Genomic DNA, 21459 nt, shown 5'->3' with positions numbered 1-21459 from the left:
CAAGCGCTTAGAAACTTCAGTTACAAGCTCTCTATAAATATTAGATTAAAAAGACATGAACAGCTTTTACTATTATAGAGGATAATAGAATTTGATCAGCTAGATCCTGGGGCTTTATAAAGCACAAATTATGTAAACAAGCTTAATGGCTTTTTGATAAAACTACAAAACCAGGGCTAGGAAGAATGCAAGAGGAGTACTTTATTTGGACTTTAAACTTCACGCACTAGAGCACAGATGCTTACTTAAATTAAGAAAAAAAAAATGAATGCAAAGAGAGTTATAGAGAAAATGAGTTAGAGGATAGAAGATGAAGAAAAATATTGTCTTGGGTTTAAGGATAGACAGTAAAGTTTCAAGAAGAATGGCTGGATCTAGCATTATTTACTATTGTTACTATTAATCATCTAGCAGAAAGAACTAAATGAAAGCAGAAAGAACCTTTAAATAAAAAGGCTCAGGATTTCTAGGGAGAGGATGCTGGTAACACCTGAAGAAAATGGAAATGAAAAGCTGAAATGTTGGAAATAAATATACAATTAAAAGAGGCTGATACTGAAAATATAAGATAGTTTATATTCACAAAAGTTTTAATGCCAAATTTTCAAAGGGAGCATAAAAATGGAGAAGGAAGGCAAGGGTAACCATGATCACATTTTATCACGTGCCCTAAGATCTAAAAAAAGAAACCAGGCTTTGGCTTTCACAGGATGATAAATTTTTCTACAAAGGATTCAGTGAAAAATCTTCTCTCCTCAATGTCATCAACTGTGCAGCACTCGAAATGCTCTATAATTTAGGACACCCCCTAACTTCCAAATTTCCAAGAGATGTAGCTCTGAGCTGCAGTCAGAAGAATTACATAGTAGAACTACTGCCTTATGATAAAAAATGAAGAAAGTCAATTTATGTCAAACTTAGCAAGCAATAGTAAATTCAAGATTGTTTGAGATAAGAAGCTTCTGTCTAAATTATTTGACTGCAAGCAGTGATTTTTTTTTCATGTCTCATGGTAACAATAGAAATATTTTCCTTTTTTTTGGAAGGAAAGGCAGTGTAGATATCAACTTATTCCAATTCCTGCACTTTATTTACAAGAAACCCGATACAAAGATTTTTTTATTTTATATTTATTTATTTATTTATTTATTGAGACGGAGTCTCGCTCTGTTGCCCAGGCTGCAGTGCAGTGGCACAATCTAGGCTTACTGCAACCTCTGCCCCCCAGGTTCAAGTGATTCTCCTGTCTCAGCCTCCTGTGTAGCTGGGACTACAGGTGTGCGCCACCACACCCAGCTAATTTTTTTATTTTTAGTAGAGACGGGGTTTCGCCGTATTGGTCAGGCTGGTCTCGAACTCCTGACCTCAGGTGATCCACCCACCTTGGCCTCCCAAAGTGCTGGGATTACAGGCATGAGCCGCCGTGCCCGGCCAAAGATTTTTTTTTTTTTTAATGTGTTCAAGGTCCTACAGTTACTTTGTGTAGCATCTGCCTGTAGGACAACTTTACCTAGTTGAATTACAGGGACCCAAAGCAACATAGAATCTTACCCTTTTCCTAGTTTTCCTCTGCTTCTCTGTGCTCCATGTCACGGGGTTACCATTTTCAACTTTCTCTGTCTCATCAGGAACGGTCTGGCCAGCTCATCTTCTTAAATACCCATCAAATAAATCTCCTCCTCTTTTACTTTATTGCCACTACTTTAAGTCTCCATTTTCAACTCCTGCATTACTACGGGGGCTTTCGAACTTGTTTCTCTGTCTTATCTCTTGGTGTCCTTTGGAGAATATTATTCACAGCTGTCAAAGTGATGTTTTTAATGTACAATGCCTGATTAAATTACTCTTTTGTGTGAAACCATCCATTGCTTGCTTTCACCTCAGGACAAAGTTTCAACTACTTTGCATCCTACACAAAGCATTTCATAAGTTGACCTATTTTTCCTTCTCCTGATTTCTCAGCCTCATAACACCCACTTGTTCTTCAAGACTCAGCTCATGAGTCAGCCGTTTTGTGGAAGATTTTGCTGGTGTCCTATGCAGTGCTTGAAATGCTCTGTCATTTAGAACACCCCCTAATTGCCTAGGATGTAGCTCAATCCATGGTTCCCCTATGCTGTCCATGCAGCATCCTTAGAAGGTTCTTCATTCCTGGCCATACCATGCTCCCCGCATTCTAGTGGCTATTATTTGCCATACGTCTGTGGCACCACCACATCCATTGTATATGTGTGCATGAATGCCAAGTTGCTTTTCATTCTCCAAGTCTTTTTGTCATTCTCTAGAATCCAAGCAGTCATTTTAACCTCCACACAGGTGATCTGTTTGCCCCCCAAATGCTCTCAGACACTTTTTCTCTACTTACCCTCAATTATGTATATTTTTCCAAACACTTATTACATATTTTAATACTAGAACCCTAATCTCTCTCTATTGAATTATTGAGTAATATGGTTTGGCTCTGAATCCCTGTCTGAATCTCATCTTGAATTGTAATCCCCACAATCTCCAAGTGTTGAGGGAAGGACCTGGTGAGAGGTGATTGGATTATGGGGACAGTTTCCTCCATGCACTTCTCATGATAGTGAGTTCTCATGAGAGGTAATGGTTTTATAAGTGTTTGACAATTCTGCCTTCACATGTTTTCTCCTGCCACCTTGTGAAGAAGGCATCTGCTTCTCCTTCTGCCATGATTGTAAATTTCCCGAGGCTTCCCCAGCCATGAGCAACTGTGAGTCCATTAAACCTCTTTTCTTTATAAATTACTCAATCTCAGGGAAGTTCTTCATAGCAGTGTGAGAACGGACTCAGGGAAGTTCTTTGTAGCAGCGTGAGAATGGACTAATTCCTCATCCCCCCTCCCCCCCCTTCTCCCCTTCCCCCTCCCCCTTCCCCTTCCTTCCCCTCCCCCTCCCTCTACCCCTCCTCCTCCTCTTCCTCCTCCTCCTCCTCCTCCTTCTCTTCCTCCTCCTCCTCTTCCTCCTCCTTCTCTTCCTGACAGGGTTTCTGGCACTCAGGCCGGAATTCAGTAGTGTGATCATGGATCATTGCAGCCTGGACCTCCCAGACTCAAGTGATCCTCCCACCTCAGCCTCCTAAGTAGCTGGGACCACAGGTTTGCACCACCATGCCCAGCTAGTTTTTGTTTTCGCTTTTTTTTTTTTTTTTTTTTTTGGTAGAGATAGGGTCTCACCATGTTGCCAAGGCTGGTCTTGAACTCCTGGGCTCAAATGATCCACCTGCCTTGGCCTCCCAATGTGCTGGGATTACAGGCGTGAGCCATTGTGTCCTGCCTATTGAGTTTCTAAAAGCTCATTCCTGAGATGCTGTTTCTCTGTTACATCAACCTCCAAATGATATTATCAATTCTCATATATTAATATGCTAATAATTGGCACATTTATATCTCTAACCCAATCAGGCTTTTGGGCCTTACCCAACTGCAAAATTTGCATCTCAGTTTAGATGGCACATGGCACTTCACATTTAATTAGGTCAAAAGTAAGTTCTTGAGCTTCCTTTAAAACTGTTTTACCCTTAATTGTCCACTTCTCCTAAATGGCACTATAATTCATCCAGTTACTCAGTCCATATGTTGAGAAGTTAGTATTGATAACTGTCTCTCTTTAAACATTCTCATCCAAACTTTTACCAATCCTGTCAATTCTACCTTCAAAACAGATCTAAAAATGTATCAATTTCTCATCAGTTTAAACCATCACTACCCTAGTTCAAGGGAGCATCATCTCTTCATTGGACTTTTGCAATAACAGCGTCAGAGCTGGTCCCAATGTTTTCATGCTGTCTCTTATAGCAGCCCAAGTGGTAGCTGTATGAATGCAATCAAGATCTTATTCTCCTGCTTAAAATCTTTCCATAGACGACCACCCACTGCAATTGAAAAATAATTATATAAAAAAAAGCACAAATTTTTTCTGCCCTACACTCCTTATGGCTGGTCTGCTCTGGCCTGCCCCCACCTGCCTTTCCCCTGCTTTAGTTTGAGTCTCTCTCTTAGGCTCACCATGTTCCAGCCACTGGGATTTCAGTTCTTTGGAATGAGCCAATCTCTCTTGTCCCCTGGGGGATTGATTTATAGGGCTCATTTCTCTTCTTCACCTTTTTGAGTGCTTGCCTCCTTTTATACTTCAGGTTTAGGGGAGCATTTATAATTTTTTATGACATAGAGTTATATATCAAGACTTCATAGACTACCTCATGCTGTTACTCCCACCTCTTCTTTAACACGTATCTCTTGGAAATGGAATAGCCCAAGCCAAGCTTTGTGGCATCATGCTCTCTTAATGATGTTAAATCCACATTCTTTCCAGGAAAAGGAAGGGTTGGTCAGTGGCAAAGAACTGAAAGGTGCCTGCTGGCCTGTAAGGCAAGATTCTTCAAGGGTCCTTGAACACACTGATGTTTGTAGCTATCTTGAATGAATAGAAGAAAAATATTCTAATTGCAAAAAGTTGTACTCTGCTCCTTAGAGCTCAGATGTCGTCTGAAGTGCTGAGTTAAATTGCAGCCATGCTATTTAAGGGAGATATTGATGAAGATAAGACATATGTTTCTGAGCAAAGGGTTCAATGCACAGGAGAAGCTCTCCTGAGAGTAGACTAGTCCTGTGTGTTGTGTGTGTCCTTGATATGAGAATTGTGTATATTATAATGTTTTTTCTTTTTCTAATTTTCCTTTGAAATGAATTTAAGAAAATAACTAAAATAAATTTTCAATTGTCCAGTCCAAGCCACGATGCCCTGATTTCCCTTGAGGTTAAGAACAGACTTTAATTGTATTATACATTTTCATATATTAGGAGAAACCAGAATTGAGATTCTTATAAATTAAGTCAAGTTATCATAGGTTAATCTTTTAGTGCTAATAAGATAAAAATGAAGGTATACAAAAAAGAATTTGAGTGCATTGACAAGTCCAGCTGTCAGTAAACTCTTAGAGTAATCTCTCTGGTAAGTGTGTTCCTTCTCTGAGACATGCCTAAAGTTCTTTTTCAAAATAGAAAAAAAAATTAAACTGGGAGCTAGCATCTTCCAAATTTCTAGAGGAAATTTAGAAATTTAGGGGGATGCTAGCTCCCACTTTATTTTTTTATTTCTATTTTGAAAAAAAAATTGAGACAGGTCTCACTCTCTTAGACTGGAGTGCAGTAACATGATCGTGACTCACTGCAGCCTCGAACCTCCGGGGCTCAAGGAATCCTTCCACCTGAGCCTCCCAAGTAGCTGGGACATTTTCTAAATAGAGATGTGGTCTCACTATGTTGCCCAGGCTGGTCAGCTTCCATTTTATTGTCTTCTCCACATGTCTTCCATACTACGCTGATGCCCTCATCATCTTCCCTTTCATTCTGTACCATGCCTGGCTTCCTGATACTGCTGAGAGTTCCCCGCTGGTGTCTGCCTGCCTAGAGTACCATTCATGGTTTTCAGTTCTAGTTGCACAATCTGATTTCCACTTCAGACATAATGAATCAGAGTCTGCAGGGGTGGAGCCAAGAAGTTTGTATAGAAAACAAAACCAAAAACAAAATAAAACTCTATAAGTGGTTCTGAACTATAGCCAGAAGATCCATGGGCTGCAAATAATTCAATTTGAATCTTTCCTGAATAATATGGGCAAGTTTTATTTATTTATTTATTTATTTGTTTATTTATTGAGACGGAGTCTTGCTCTGTCGCCAGGCTGGAGTGCAGTGGCATGATCTCGGCTCACTACAACCTCTACCTCCAGGGATCAAGTGATTCTCCTGCCTCAGCCTCCCGAGTAGCTGGGACTACATGTGTGTGCCACCAAGCCCAGTTAATTTTTGGATTTTTTAGTAGAGACAGGGTTTCATCATGTTGGCCAGAATGGTCTCCATCTCTTGACCTCAGGATCTGCCCACCTCGGCCTCCCAAGATGCTGGGATTACAGGCGTGAGCCACCACACCTGGCCTAATATGGGCAAGTTATTTAACTACCAAAGCCTTTAAATTTTTTCATCCAATAACTTTTATTGAAGGTTTACTATGTATTAGACAATAAGCTAAGAACCATATGCAGATTATCTTATTGTATTCATACAATAAAGCTATGAGGTGGGTATTCTCATTAATTCATTTACAGATAAAGATTCTGAGGCTTACTGAATTTAGTAAAGTTACTAAAGTGCCCAATATTACATATGTGGTGATTAATGAAGCCAGGATGTAAACTCAAGTGTCTGTCTAAAGGATTTGTCATGATACTTGACAGATGGTAAACAGTCACACTCAGTAATTACCATCAGTAACATCTTATTATCATTACCCTTATCATCTTATGCCCAGGAGTTCACATCAAATGCTGGTCTTTTGCTAGAGCCAGTAAATAATGCATACCTCACACCTTCCTCTGGATTTTTGAAGCGTAAGATGTCGCCAAGTGTCTGATGGAAAATCTGTTCTTACCTTAGAGATCTGTACATTTTACACATTGTTGTGGAAGTTGACAAGAACCCATAGTCTCATTTCACATGGAAGTGGAGAAAAACTAGGTCGTCTTCCCAAGAAGAAAAGCCCAAATACATTTTACAAAAGCTTCAGGTAATTTTTGCTATTATCAGAATGGGATTTCAGAACTTAGAAAGATTTCTTCTATCATTATGGAGAATCGAGGAAGGTCTGGCATGATCTAAAAGCTTCCTCTAGCATGCACAGTGAGAATATTGGAGCAGTGATGCTAAATTTCCCTAGTCTAGGTTACTAGTTCTCTCTTTGGGCTGAACTTTGCAACTTTGCTTTCTGTTTTTCTCCCCCTACATGCTGATTTTAAAAAAATGATGCTTAAGTGTTCACATCAAACATAAACTTTTTGAAAAGCACAGTGTCAAAATGTTTTATTGCTCTAATAATACATTTCCTCATCTTATCTAACAAATCCAGCAAAATGTTGCTGATTAGATGTTGTGATAAAAACATAGCACCAAAGAAACAAACCATTGATGGAACTACTTATTCGTGACACATAGAAAAGCATCTTCATAAAACATAAATATGACACAGTTACCTGTCATGTTGCAGTAAACTTTCAGAGGCCCCAGAGGTCCACTGCCATCAGGATCTATCCAGTAATAATTTGACGTCTGGCCTAGGTGTTTGTAGGCTTCACAGGAAGGCTCATAGATAGCTAGAACAAACAAAATATCCTACATAAGCACAGCACAGAACAAATAGCTCCCCAGATAAATGTCCCAGTGCACATTGCAATGCTAGCAAACCACTAGTTAGTAGTAGTTCTTCCTGGAAAGAGCATTCTTTGTCTCTAAATTTAAATTCGTGATTTGTTTCTTTCTCTATAAGCATTCCTGACCTACCAAAGACAGCAAGCTCCTGGTATGACTTTATGTTGGGGAAAAGGCTAAAACAATCAATCATTAAACAAATGCAATGTTTATTTTACTGGGGCTCATGATCATTGAAAACAATATTTAATTTATACTTATTTATAGATATTATCCCCTTACTATAAAAAACTTATATTGGCTGCTTTGTTGGTTATCAACTAAGAGGCTAGAAAAAATTACCCTTCACTCTCTCTGCCTCTCTCTTGTGCACACACACACATACACTCACATGCACACTTATTTTTTGCATAGTTTGTACAAGTTGTCCGTAAATAGTATGTAATTTTGAATCTTCCTTTCTCAAAAAAAGGAAAGAGATTTCCTTGATTCATTGTATTTGTTCCAGGTGCTTTGATTACATCAACTATAGTTTGTGTAGAAAGCTGACATTCATGTAATTAAATTATGTTCTTATTCATGATTTCCCTTTTTATTCCAGTGCTCATGACAAATTTTCTTTTTCTCACTGAGATTGCACCTGTTTTCAGAGGTACAAAACGGACATTTACATATCTCCTTTGTAGTTAGAACATCTAAAATGCTACTGAGAAAACTTTTTTTAAACAACTCTGCCCAGGAATTAATGAAGAATGTGAAAGTTCTCTTCACAAAACTAAGATATGTTTTCGGTAAAAATATGTCTACCTGATACAAAAGCAGGGAAGTCTTCGGGTAAGTTGCACTTGAATTACACTCCTTACGGGTTGTTGTGTGTTAAATTACAAAACAGTACAAAATAAATTACAAAACATTGTAAAGCTTATATTGTACTAATTAAAAATAATTGCATGGTCCTAGAATTAGAGAGCTTTCACTGAGGAGGGTCTCAAGGTCATTGCCACCTCTCTGGATTTCCAGCCTGGCTATGCACAAACCTCAGTAGTTACTCTAACAGGAATAATTAGGTTCTGGAAAAACTTGTTTCTCCAGTCAAATTCACTAGAGCCTGGTTGGAATCAGAAAGTCAGTTTCATGGGTAGTCTGATTCTGGGACCTCCCTTTTACAACCTTCCTCTACCAAGTTCTCTGTGCCTCCTTTGGCTTTCTATGCCTTCCTCTTTCCAAGGATGTTAGACCTTCAACTCTATGTCATTTCAACAACAGCATACTAGATTCAAGCTTTCTAAAATTCTTTGATCTATCCATTTCTTCTTCCATGCCTCACTCCCTCATTTCCTCCTTTTGCACATAGTTACTGAGGAACTATGCTGCATTGAGCAGTGCGTTAGGTATTGCAGATACAGCTGTGAACAACACGGATAGAAGACCTTCGGAACAGTGTTTGTTCACTAATTATTTTGGTATTGCTCATTTGTAAACTGCTCTTAGAAGAGGATGGGCCTAGAAAGCTAAGCAGAGTCCAGACATCTTTTGTCCCAGTGTAATTATTAATATGCCCACTTTTGATGTCCCAAGGGTCTCAGTCAGATGATAAACTACATGGCTGCTCTAATTCAGAATGTCATACCAAGTAAAACAGTACAATCAAAAGCAGAGGAAAAGTATTTTTAAACTTTTAGCAGGAAGATGCCATAAGTCAATATAGGTTTTATATCAACTTATACAGAATGAAAACTCTGTGCAGCAACAAAATAGGTTTTAGGGAAGTAAATCAAAAGGTAAAAAGAATATTTAGGCTGTTTCAACTATAGGCTGCCAGTTGGAAGATTACCAGTACTTAAACTAAAGCAATATGACAAAGAATAGAGTAAATAGGACTGATACAAATTTTTTTTTTTTTTTTTTTTTGAGACGGAGTTTCGTTCTTGTCACCCAGGCTGGAATGCAATGGCGCAATCTCGGCTCACCACAACCTCTGCCTCCCGGATTCAAGCGATTCTCCTGCCTCAGCCTCCCAAGTAGCTGGGATTACAGGCATCCACCACCATGCCCGGCTAATTTAGTATTTTTAGTGGAGACGGGGTTTCTCCATGTTGGTCAGGCTGGTCTCGAATTCCCGACCTCAGGTGATCCGCACCTTGGCCTCCCAAAGTGCTGGGATTACAGGCGTGAGCCACTGCGCCTGGCCTCAAATGTTTTTTTGTTTTTTTTTTAAGATCTGCAAGACATAGAAACCAACTGGATGTAGATGGTTAGGAATAAAGAGGAGTTAAGAGTAACCTAAACTCACAATCTTTGAAAATAAAACTTTTATTAATTTTTTACACCTCTCTCCAGATTATTAAAATTGGTATGTATAGCTCAAGAGAAACCAGGATGTCAGGTTCAAATTCTAGTTTTCCTCTTAGTCCCTTTAGCCAATCTGCCATTGAAACCATTCCCCTTCTTTTCCATTATAGTATTTAGTAATAAATCACTGTCTTTTTCTTCTGCCAAAACTCCTTGTCTTTCACCTGGTATCTTGTTTACAACAGTCACCTTATTAATTGGTTGTTCTACCCAAATATCTCCTCACTTCTCACTAAAGCGTGTTTTTAACCAATGTTCGTCTAGTTATGAAACATCACTTTTATGTTAAATAATGTGTAATGTTTCCTCAATATCTATAAATTATATCACAGATCTTCATCTATCTGTATAAGAACTTGCGTTATCCTAACAGGTCTTTCTCAGCTTCAGCTGCTTGCCAACGTGAGTGTTGTGTTCTGGTCAGGCAAATTCCCCACAGGAGCTTGCTTACCTCACACTCACCCTTTCTGGTGTGGCCTTTATCTACAATATACTACCAGCCACTTTCTCAATCTACAAAAGTTCTCAGTCAGAGTTAACAATTAGGCCGGGCACAGTGGCTCACGCCTGTAATCCCAACACTTTGGGAGATTTAGGTGGGAGGAATGAATGCTTGAAGCCAGGAGTTTGAGACCAGCCTGAGCAACATTGTGAGACCCCATCTCTACAGACATTTTTAAAAAATATTAGGCTGGGCATGGTGGCTCACGCCTGTCATCCCAGCACTTTGGGCTGAAGGTCAAGAGATTGAGAGCATCCTGGCCAATATGGTGAAACCTGGTCTCTTCTAAAAATACAAAAATTAGCTAGGCACAGTGGCACACACCTGTTGTCCCAGCTACTCAGGAGGCTGAGGCAGGAGAATCGCTTGAACCCAGGAGGCGAAGGATGCAGTGAGACAAGATTGTGCCACTGCACTCCAGCCTGGGTGACAGAGTAAGACTCCATCTCAAAGAAAGGAAAGGAAAGGAAGGGGAGGGGAGGGGAGGGGAGGGGAGGGGAGGGGAGGGGAGGGGAGGGGAGGGGAGGGGAGGGGAGGGGAGGGGAGGGGAGGGAAGGGAAGGGAAGGGAAGGGAAGGGAAAGGAAAGGAAAGGAAAGGAAGGAAAGGAAAGGAAAGGATCTCTTTTTCTTCCAAGTTCACAATTATTGTGCTTGCCTTTCACCTACAAGAGGCCTAAGCTGCTTTGCCTCATCAACACATATGGAAAACCAAACACTTCAGTCCAAAGTTCTGCATGTGTGAAACACCTGGAGAGCTTGTTAAAACAGAAATTCCTGGATTTCATCCCAAAGACTTGGACTCAGTAGAGAATTTGCAGTTATAACAAGCTCCCAAATGGCGCTGGCACTACTATCCTCAGGCTGTATTTGGAGAAGCATAGATTTCGTCCTGGAAAAAGGTAAATTCAAGGTAGACTAATTTTTATTTATATTTAAATATCCAGCAAAAGTAGGTTACTGAAAGACAATACAGTAAAATTGTACATATGATTAGAATGCCACCTCACTTCACTGGAAATACGATAAAATGGAATGGGATACGAAACCATAATGTCAAAAGAAATATATAAATACACAGAAAAATGTTTATAAATACATCAAAATAGTAAGAGGTGTTATTTTTCAGCAGTAATATTGTGGGTGATTTAAAACTGTTCATAGATTTTTAAATTTCCTACATCACTTTATAATGTGCATATGTTATGTTATTTTGTCTTTAAAATACATTTAAAAATATGTATCTAGAATTTGACACTGGAGTAAAATGACAAGAATAACTGTGATAGAGCAAAATCACATTAGTTTTATCATCTGAATAAAGAATTAAGAAATTTTAGTTCGTATCTCCTTTCTGTCATTTACTGCCTGGATACTCTCCCTAACGTGGTTTTTTCAACTGTAAAATTGAGGTATTAAGTTGGTGCAAAAGTAATTGCAGCTTTGCCATGAAAAGTAATGGCAAAAACTGCAAATACTTTCGCAGCAACCTAATAGTAATACCTTTTTCACCAAGTTATTGTGAAGATTAAATAAAATCAGATACTTCAAAAACTAGAAGTTACTGAGCATATTTAATTTTTTATGCAGAGAATGAGCTAATGACAGTATTTACTCTGCATGCCTCAGCCACTTAGCTCTGCACCCAGTGGAATCCTAGCTGGGTTGCACAGTTTTTGCACATTAAGCCTTAGGAGATGACAGAACATAAGAGCTAAGGCATCAGCCACTGAAGAAACAGAAGGGTCTGAGCCATCGTCGATAATTCAGTTTTGCCAGTAGCCTGCTGAAGAACAGAAAGGTAATTGGGTTGATGGCAAAATAAATAGACTCATCAAGTCTATTGATTTATTGGTAAAGTAATTTTTCTCTGTTGCAACTCCAAGTCCCAAGTAAAAGTTCTCATGCTATATATTCATAAGTAAATCTCAGCTATTCAGAAATATTACTACTGAACATATCAGATTGAATTTCATAGCATGCAAAAATTTAGACAGTGACAAGTCCTAAATCTCTTTTTTTTTTTTTCTTTTGAGATGGAGTCTGGCTCTGTTGCCCAGGCTGGAGTGCAGTGGTGCAATCTCGTCTCACTGCAACCTCTGCCTCCCAGGTTCAAGCGATTCTCCTGCCTCAGCTTCCCAAGTAGCTGGGATTACAGGCACCTTCCAACATGTCTGGCTAATTTTTGTATTTTCAGTAGAGATGGGCTTTCACCATGTTGGCCAAGCTGGTCTCAAACTCCTGACCCCCGCCTGCCTCAGCCTCCCAAAGTGCTGGGATTACAGGTGTGAGCCACTGCGCCCAGCAACTAAATATCTTATTCATTTTAATTAAACAATGAATGTTGTCTGTGTATTACCTATCATGGAAAATGATGAAGTACTATTGTATGAGTTTCCTCTTGCCGCTATAACAAATGACAGACGCTTAGTGACTTAAAACAACACCAATTTATCTTACAGTTCTGGAGATGATGATACTGTTAATAATAATGATACAGCTCTGGTTAGAAGTTTGAAATGGGGTTCACTGGGCTAAATTCAAAGTGTTGGTAGCACTGTGTTTCTCCTGAAAATTCTAGGGGGGAAATCTATATTCTTGCCTTTTCCAGGTTATAGAGGCCACACACATTCCTGGGCTCATTGTCCCAGTCCCCCGTCTTCAAAGCCAGGAATTAGGTGGAATTTTCCTTGTGCTGCATCACTCCAATTCTCTTTCATAGTCTCTTTCTCTGACTATTTTAAGGAGCCTTGTCATTACAAGAAGCCACCCAGACAATCCGGGATAATCTCCTCAAATCAAGGCTCTTAACAAGTACAAAGTCCCTTTGCCACATAAAGTTACATATTCACCGGTTCCATGAATTAGGACATGAACCTCTGGCGGGGAGCATTATTTTTATCACAACTATATAAAAACTATATAAAATAATATGATTGTATATAAATAATGTGTGGAAATAATATCACAACTATATAAAAATGATGGCTCTATTTAAAGAATAACTTTTATTAAGAAACTAATGTGCTTCCAGTGTTGTGGATGAAAACAAGGTATATTAAGCAGAATAATAAAGAAAGATGGAAGAATGAAGTCAAATTTTCATACTGACTTTAAAGGCCCACATAGCCTTGAAGGTTATGTCTACCAGTAGAACATGAAACACCACGGCCCAAGCAGAGGATGTGAGAGAGAAATTCTGTTAAAGCCTCTGCTCTTTGCTTACATGCAGACGTGGCCGCAGGCCTATATGGGATTGCCAAAACGCTGGCAGAGAGAGAAAAGCAAAAGGTTTAAGAGTAAAGATAAGTAACAGGCATGAATTACAGGGAAATAAAGCATTGATTAAAGAATGGATAGGGTAGGGGGAGAAACATGAAGGACGCCCTATTCCCTAGGAGAAGAGCTAGGGTTCCATGATGCTGATGAGCTGAGGAAGACTCTCTCCATCCCTGTCTACTCCTCGTGCTTTGAGAGAAACAATAAAACTTGAAATATACATCCTTCCTGTTGTGACCTTGAAAAGCATGAGGATCACTAGAAGCGGCCCGGTATTAACCCATGTGAGAAACTCACTCATAAGTCAAAGCTGAGCACATACAAAAAGGTTATCTTTGGAACATCATAAGCAGTCTTCCTGATTGTATAGAAGAGGGAAAAATATTCACTTTTAATGATTTGATATGAAACTGGGAAAAAGCATGAAATAATTTTAAATCTAATTTTGATAAGAAATGCTGTAATATAACATTTTGTGTATCAATCAGTCACTTATGAATGCCCTCACCTTTCTGCTCTTTTATATTGGAGGCAATCACATGCTTACTATATAGTTGTACATACTTGCTGTAGGGACCAGGTTATAAGACGCTAAAATGAGGGATTGGTTTTCTGGGAATTTCTACCCTTGAATGGATAAAGAAGCCTTTTCATGTAAAACATAGGCATAGCAGCAATATAGTTTATATGGGGCTTATCTGGGTTGGTATTGTTCAGTGTAGGATGGTCTCTGGGGCCCTCCTTATTCTACTCCCTTTTTAACCATGAAACCACCTTCTGATCATAATCTGGCTTAGAAACCACGAAACTGACTTTTTTATCTCAACAGACTCTAGTGAATTTGGTTGGAGGATGTGTTTGCCCAGAACCTAATTATTCCTGTTAAGATAACCACTGAGGTTTGTGCACAGCCAAGTTGGAAATCCAGAGAGGCGGCAATGACCTTGAGACCCGCCTCAGTGAAAGCTCTCTAACTCTAGGACCATGCAATTATTTTTAATTAGTACAATATAAGCTTCGCAATACCTAAGTCCTCATTAACACTTGAATATTAACCTCATATGTTCTCTGTCTGTTTGGATTTTTTTTTTTTAGAGCTTGAATGAATGCCCTGAGTAAACTACATTATTTCCCTTAGGAACCATTGTCTCATTATCAGCACACAGCAAATGAAGATGGTAGAGAGAATGTGGATTTAAAAACAGATATTCTATATGCTAATATTGTGTCATGTTCTTTCCCTGCATATAATTTCTGTATGAGATGTTATTCATTATAGCCCCCTAATGGGTTTATTTACCTGTCCAAGTCTCCAGGGGAGGGACGAAATTAGGATTTTTTTAAAAAAGACAAAGTTTCAATTTCTTGTTGAAATTACAACAGCTTGTAGTTCTTTTACTTGATAAGTCCTTCAAAAAGTTTCTGAAAGCCAGAGTATATCTACATTTATTATTTCATTTCTACTCTCTCCCTTCCCCATACACAGCCCATTTTTTCTTTTGTTTGATCCTTCCCAAATCCCTCTATAAATTGGCTCCAAGGCACTGTTTCAAAGAAAAAAAAAAAAAATCCATACCATTGCAATGCCAGTCACAAAACCAAGACTCTTTGCCCCTATATCACTGTGACTGCCATATTTCCTGGTGACTTCAATATCCATTCTTGGTATTCTTTGACCTGCACTCCACAGGATATCAAATTTTCCTGTATTTCATGACTAAACCTAAACAACTCTACTTGTATTTTATTCAGGGTTACTATTAGGTTATAGAAAACTCTAAGAAGGAGAGAAAGCCTACAAAATCCAACAGGCATGCTACAAACATGCTTCCTCAATTTAATGGGTCTGAACGAAGAAGCTTAGCATCCAGTTCATCTTGCTCAGATCCTACAGAGGTTGCTTATGTTGCTCCATCTCCTTAGTCTCCATTCCCATCTCTAACCTTCTCTCTCTCATTTTCTTTTTTTTCTTTTCTTTTTTTTTTGGAGATAGAATTTTGCTCGTTGCCTAGGCTGGAGTACAATGACACGATCTCGGCTCACTGAAACCTCCGCCTCCCGGGTTGAAGCGATTCTCCTGTCTCAGTAGCTGGGATTACAGGCAGATGCCACCATGCCTGGCTAATTTTTGTATTTTTAGTAGAGACAGGGTTTCACCATGTTGGCCAGGCTGGTCTCGAACTCCTGACCTTGGCCCTCCCAAAGTGCTGGGATTACAGGTGCAAGCCACCACATTCAGACCCTTCTCATTGCTAATTATTTTATGAACACCTACTAATGTGGTAGTAGTATCTAACACTATGCCCTACCCTAGGAAGAAAAAAGTAAAAAAGTCATAAATCCTAGCTCTGGGGAATTTGCTATGTAATATATGGGGCAGGCATGTTAACTAACAAAATACTATATATAATTTGTTAAATGTTATAAAAGAGTATAAAACAAAGTAGTCAGAGACTTTAGAAAAATAAATTGAAAAAGTTGATTTAGGACAGTTTGGAAAGACTTTATTTGTGAAGTGGTTTTATGCTGAGTCTTATAGGATGAATAGCAGGTTGCAAGGAAGACAAGAGAGGGACTTTCCTTACAGTTCCTCCCCAGAACCATGTGATTCCACGCTTGTCCTGAGATCATTTAATGGTTTTCTCCATTTACCTCCTCTCTTTTTTCCATTGGCTACATCTTCTCTATTCATCTGCAGTGGTCTCCGCGATCTTAGATTCAAGGGCGGGTAGACACGTGCTACACGCTAGTCCTTTTCCCTGTCCAATCTAGAGGAACTCCTGCTTCTTCACCACTTACACCTTAGCCCCTCAAGTCAGAATGTTATCACTGCTGTCTCACCTTCAAGAATGTCATTGATACCTACCCTGGGCTTTCACTACGTTCTCATTCTTTAGGACTTAGTAGACATTGTCATTGTTGGCTGGCTCCTCATGGAAACATTCTTTTCATTTCTGTGCCCTTACACTTGTGTTTCTTTTTGCCTCTTGACTGTCCTATCCTGTGTCTTGCACTGTCATTTTTCTTCTGCTGGCCTGTAGAGAGCTATTCTTCAAGGGCTCTGTCACTGCCATCTGCTCAAAGCAATTATTTAATAGTTAACTTGTCTAGGATTGCTCACCTAGAAAAAGGCAGAGCCAGGATTTGAACACAGGAATTCTGACTACAGGATCCTTGCACGTGTTTAAACATTGTGCTGAATTGTTTCTATTGATATTATGGAGAAATAAGGCATATTTCATTCTCATTGTTGAAGGACAGTGTGGAGAAAAGTGAGGGATGTGATTCACTAAGGAAATGACTCTTGAAAGTGTAGATTTTTCTTATTTATATCTCTGTGTGTGTGTGTGTGTTGAGGAAAGTAAAATGGAGTAAAGAAATTCAAATTCTCCATTTGATTTTAGCTAAACAAATCACAGTTAAATGAAAAATCGATTTTTAAATTAAAAAGTGTTAATTCTAAATGCAAACTTTAGTCATTTTAAGTAAAGTCATTCTATGCTTCAAATAATAAAAAGCTACATTTGTATACTAATTTACAGCTTTAAAATGTTTTACTGTAATTTATCGAATTCAATGAATAAGGCAATACGACTGATTTTTAATTGTTAAATAAAGCCTTTTTAAATTTAATGAAAAAATAAACCATTAAAAAATGTGAGCTTCGAAATTTGAAAATGAAACAGGCTGTTTCCCATAGCAGAAAGAATTGTGTTTAAACTCGCATATAACTCAAATAAAAAACAAACAAAATACACCACCCCAAACTGAAGGCCATAGAAGGACACAGTGCGAAGACTTTTAGATCAAGAGTTAGAACTTCTTTTTGTGCCTTGGTTCTGTAACTTACGGTCCATATGACTTGGATTATTTGCCACTTAAATTTTCTGAGTATAAATTTTCTCATAAAAATGAGGAATTTGATGGGATATTCAAGTTTTACTTTGGCCAAGCACTCTTAAGATCTTAATAGTTTATGGTGCGTATTTCAAAGGGCCATAATAATCTGAATGTCTTTGCTAAGCGTTTATAATTTCTTGTCTATTATTTAAGTATCAGTGTAGTAATGAAGACATTATTGGTGATTTCAGAGCTCTTCTGTCAGAGTTAAAAGAAGATTTAAATATAGATAATCCAGTTAGGAAATAGAGAACACCCATCGATGAATACAAGTTGAGAGTCTTTTTTCAAACCGAAACAGCAAGATATTAGCATCCTTGAGAGTCTATTGTTAAAACCAAAGCAGCAACAAGATATTAGCATCTGATTTAGGTTTAGGATAAGGAACTTCCCAGACAGTGGCTTTCTCCAACTTCTTTTGAGATATGAGGATTATAGAAATGTAGGCTTGTTTTATAATAGGACAGGTTTCAAAAATATCAGACTATTGCTATGATTGCTAAATGTGACTTATATTGCTTGAGATTCTGTTAAAGTCATCTCAGAATCAAATAATGAAATTGCTAGTCTTCAAAGTAAGCCCCTTCAGTAGAGATTAAGGAGTCAATAACTTCAGCATTCCTTATACAATCAAGGACCAGAGAAGTAATAATATTTTCAAAGATTCCAGAATCTTAAAGTATCTGCCACTAATCTAGGCACATGGAAACTGCCGCATTAAACTATTTTCACTGTAATGAAAGTTTTTGTGATCTTTATTCTGACTTTATTGATCCTATTTACAGCAGACAGCATGAGAAGAAAAACAATTTATTACCACCTGCTAGAATAGTTGAACCTGATAATGATATACCTGAGCTAACAGGAGAAACCTGTACTGTTTGGCTTCTAATTTAAGAAAACAAGAAAGCCTACACATTTCTGGATAATGTTTACCTTAATGCACATAAGAACCATGTCATAATTTTTGCTACATCCCTACCTGATAGCACAGTGCCTGGTGTACATAAGTTAGTCAATGAAAGCTCACTGAATATTTAAATTCTATGGGAATAGTATTTTTTATGGATATTATCTCCTTACTCAGTATTTTCAGATAAATTTATGATTTCTTACAGCATTGCAGTTTAAGTACACACACAAACATATATACTATGTCTATATGTACATATAGTACATATATTTTCACAGAACAATTTTTTTCACTTCTGCCTTTACTTGTTAGCTTACCTGCTATTTAATATCTGTTGTGGTTATTTGGGGAACAAGATCATTTCAGAAGGTGCTGGCCCAGCTCTACAGTTGCCTGTCATTGTCTTTGCTCAGTGGCCAGAGGCAAAGCAAATGAACTTGACATTGCTGCTAAGGGACTGCTCCTCTCCCCACATCAGCCCCTTCCCTTTTCCTTCACTTCAGTTTGAGACTTTCTTCCACTCATGCTCAGTGTATTTAGTCCATTCTCATGCTGCTAATAAAGACATATGAGACTGGGTAATTTATAAAGGAAATAGTTTAATGGACTCCCAGTTCCACATAGCTGGGGAGGCCTCACAATCATGGTGGAAGATGAAGGAAGAGCAAAGGCATATCTTACATGGTGGCAGGCAAGAGAGATTGTGCAGGGGAACTCCTATTTATAAAACCATCAGATCTCGTGAGACTTATTCACTACCACAAGAACAGTATGGTGGAAACCACCCCATGAGTCAATCATTTCCACCTGGCCCTGCCCTTGACATATGGGGATTATTACAATTTAAGGTGAGATTTGGGTGGGGACACAGTCAAACCATATCACTCTCAGCTCTCTCAAAAAAGAGAACCCCACTGAAAAATAATTAACAAATCCCAAATATATTTTTCCACCAGGAATTTCAATCATGATCAAACTGTGTGATTTTTTCCAAGGCATTTATGTTGTTAAAAGTGGAAGAATAAAGTCATATTTGCTAAGGATCTGTAGTACTCATTTCTCATTATATAGGACAACTTCAAATTCCTTCTATGAAGATTGTGATATTCCCCCCTCAGGGAAAATTTCTATAAAAGAAAAATTTTTATCAAACAATTATATGATCATTGACATTCTAATAAAAATAATGTATTGCTTTATATAGCATGTGCAACCAAATAATTCAAATATAATGCATGTGTTATTTAAATAAATAGCTCTGATTCCACGGTATATGTGATAAGAAATGGGGGAAGAAAAGAAGACATGGTGTGGATAATTAACTCCTCTATGTAGATTACATATTACTGTATCAGACACATCGAGCCCACTGCTTCAAATCCCTTGACTCACCCCTTATACAAGAACTGCTGTGGTGACTACTTTTTATAGACCTCAGCAGGATTTGCAACGGGTGATGGCCATGGGAAGCATTGGTCTTACCATATCTGTCAAGTATATGGGTTCCCCTTTATTTCAAACAATGGCTGTGACCTGGTCACTTAAAGCTCCTCAGGTTAGAAGTCCAGTTGTCTCTGTTCGCAGATGACATGATTTTATATGTAGAAAACCCCATCATCTCAGCCCCAAAACATCTTGAACTGACAAGCAACTTCAGCAAAGTCTCAGGATACAAAATCAATGTGCAAAAATCACAAGAATTCCTTTATACCAACAATAGGTAAGCAGAGAGCCAAATCATGAATGAACTCTCACTCACCATTACTACAAAGAGAATAAAAACCTAGGAATACAACTTACTAGGGACATGAAGGACCTCTTCAAGGAGAACTACAAACCATTGCTCAAGAAAATAAGACAGGACATCAACAAATGGAAAAACACTTCATCCTCTTGGATAGGAAGAATCAATATCATGAAAATGGCCATACTGCCCAAAGTTATTTATAGATTCAATACTATTCCCATCAAACTACCATTGACATTCTTCACAGAATTATCAATAACTATTTAAAATTTCATATGGAATCAAAGAAGACCCCGTATAGCCAAGACAATCCTAAGCAAAAAGAACAAAGGTGGAGGCATCATGCTATCTGACTTCAAACTATACTACAAGGCTACAGTAACCAAAACAGCATGTACTGGTACTAAAACAGACATATAGACCAATGGAACAGAACAGAGACCTCAGAAATAACACCACACATCTACAAGCATCTGCTCTTTGACAAATGCGACAAAAACAAGTAATGGGGAAAGGATCTCCTATTCAGTAAATGGTCCTGGGAAAATTGGCTAGCCATATGCAGAAAACTGAAACTGGACCCCTTCCTTACAACTTATACAGAATTATCTCAAGATAATTCTGACTCAGACTAAAGACTTAAATTTAAAACCCAAAATCATAAAAACCATAGAAGAAAACCTACGCAATACCATTCAGGACATAGGCATGGGCAAAGACTTCATGACAAAAATGTCAAAAGCAATTGCAACAGAAGCCGAAGTTGACGAACGGGATCTAATTAAACTGAAGAGTTTCTGCACAGCAAAAGAAACTATCATCACAGTGAACAGGCAACCTACAGAATGGGAGAAAATTTTCACAATCTACCCATCTGACAAAGGTCTAATATCCAGAATTTACAAGGAACTTAAACTTATTTATAAGAAAAAATCAAACAACCCCATCAAAAAGTGGGCAAATAATATGAACAGACACTTTTCAAAAGAAGACATGTAGGGTCCCAACAAACTTATGAAAAAAAGCTCAAATTCGCTGATCATCAGAGAAATGCAAATCTAAACCACAATGAGACACCATCTCACACCAGTCAGAATGGTGATTATTAAAAAGTCAGAAAACAATAGATGCTGGTGAGGCTGTGGAGAAATAGGAACACTTTTACACTGTTGGTGGGAATGAAAATTAATTCAACCACTGTGGAAGACAGTGTGGCAATTCCTCAAGGATCTAGAACCAGAAACACCATTTGACTCAGCAATCCCATTACTGGGTATATACCCAAAGTATTATAAATCATTCTACTATAAAGACACATGCACACATGTTTACTGCAGCACTATTTACAATAGCAAAGACATAGAACCAACCAAAATGCCCATCAGTGATAGACTGGATAAAGAAAATGTGGCAGTATACACCATGGAATACCACGCAGCCATAAAAAGGAATGAGATCATGTCCTTTTCAGGGACATAGATGAAGCTGGAAGCCATCATCCTTAGCAAACTAACACAGGAAAAGAAAACCTAACACCGCATGTTCTC

General features: G+C 38.4%; 1 protein-coding gene across 2 annotated transcripts in view; it reads right to left on the bottom strand.

Moving 5' to 3' along the window:
• Positions 1-21459, bottom strand: part of CNTNAP2 (contactin associated protein 2) — a 2269257-nt gene that overhangs the window by 841481 nt on the left and 1406317 nt on the right. For both annotated transcript variants that reach the window (XM_054495308.2, XM_063667934.1), the window contains one exon: positions 7048-7167. In XM_054495308.2, coding sequence (XP_054351283.2) covers positions 7048-7167 — 120 coding nt within the window. The remainder of the gene's footprint in view (positions 1-7047; positions 7168-21459) is intronic.

This window comes from Pongo pygmaeus, chromosome 6, assembly GCF_028885625.2.
Source record: "Pongo pygmaeus isolate AG05252 chromosome 6, NHGRI_mPonPyg2-v2.0_pri, whole genome shotgun sequence".
Taxonomy (NCBI): domain Eukaryota; kingdom Metazoa; phylum Chordata; class Mammalia; order Primates; family Hominidae; genus Pongo; species Pongo pygmaeus.
This window is presented reverse-complemented; position numbering and strand designations above follow the sequence as displayed.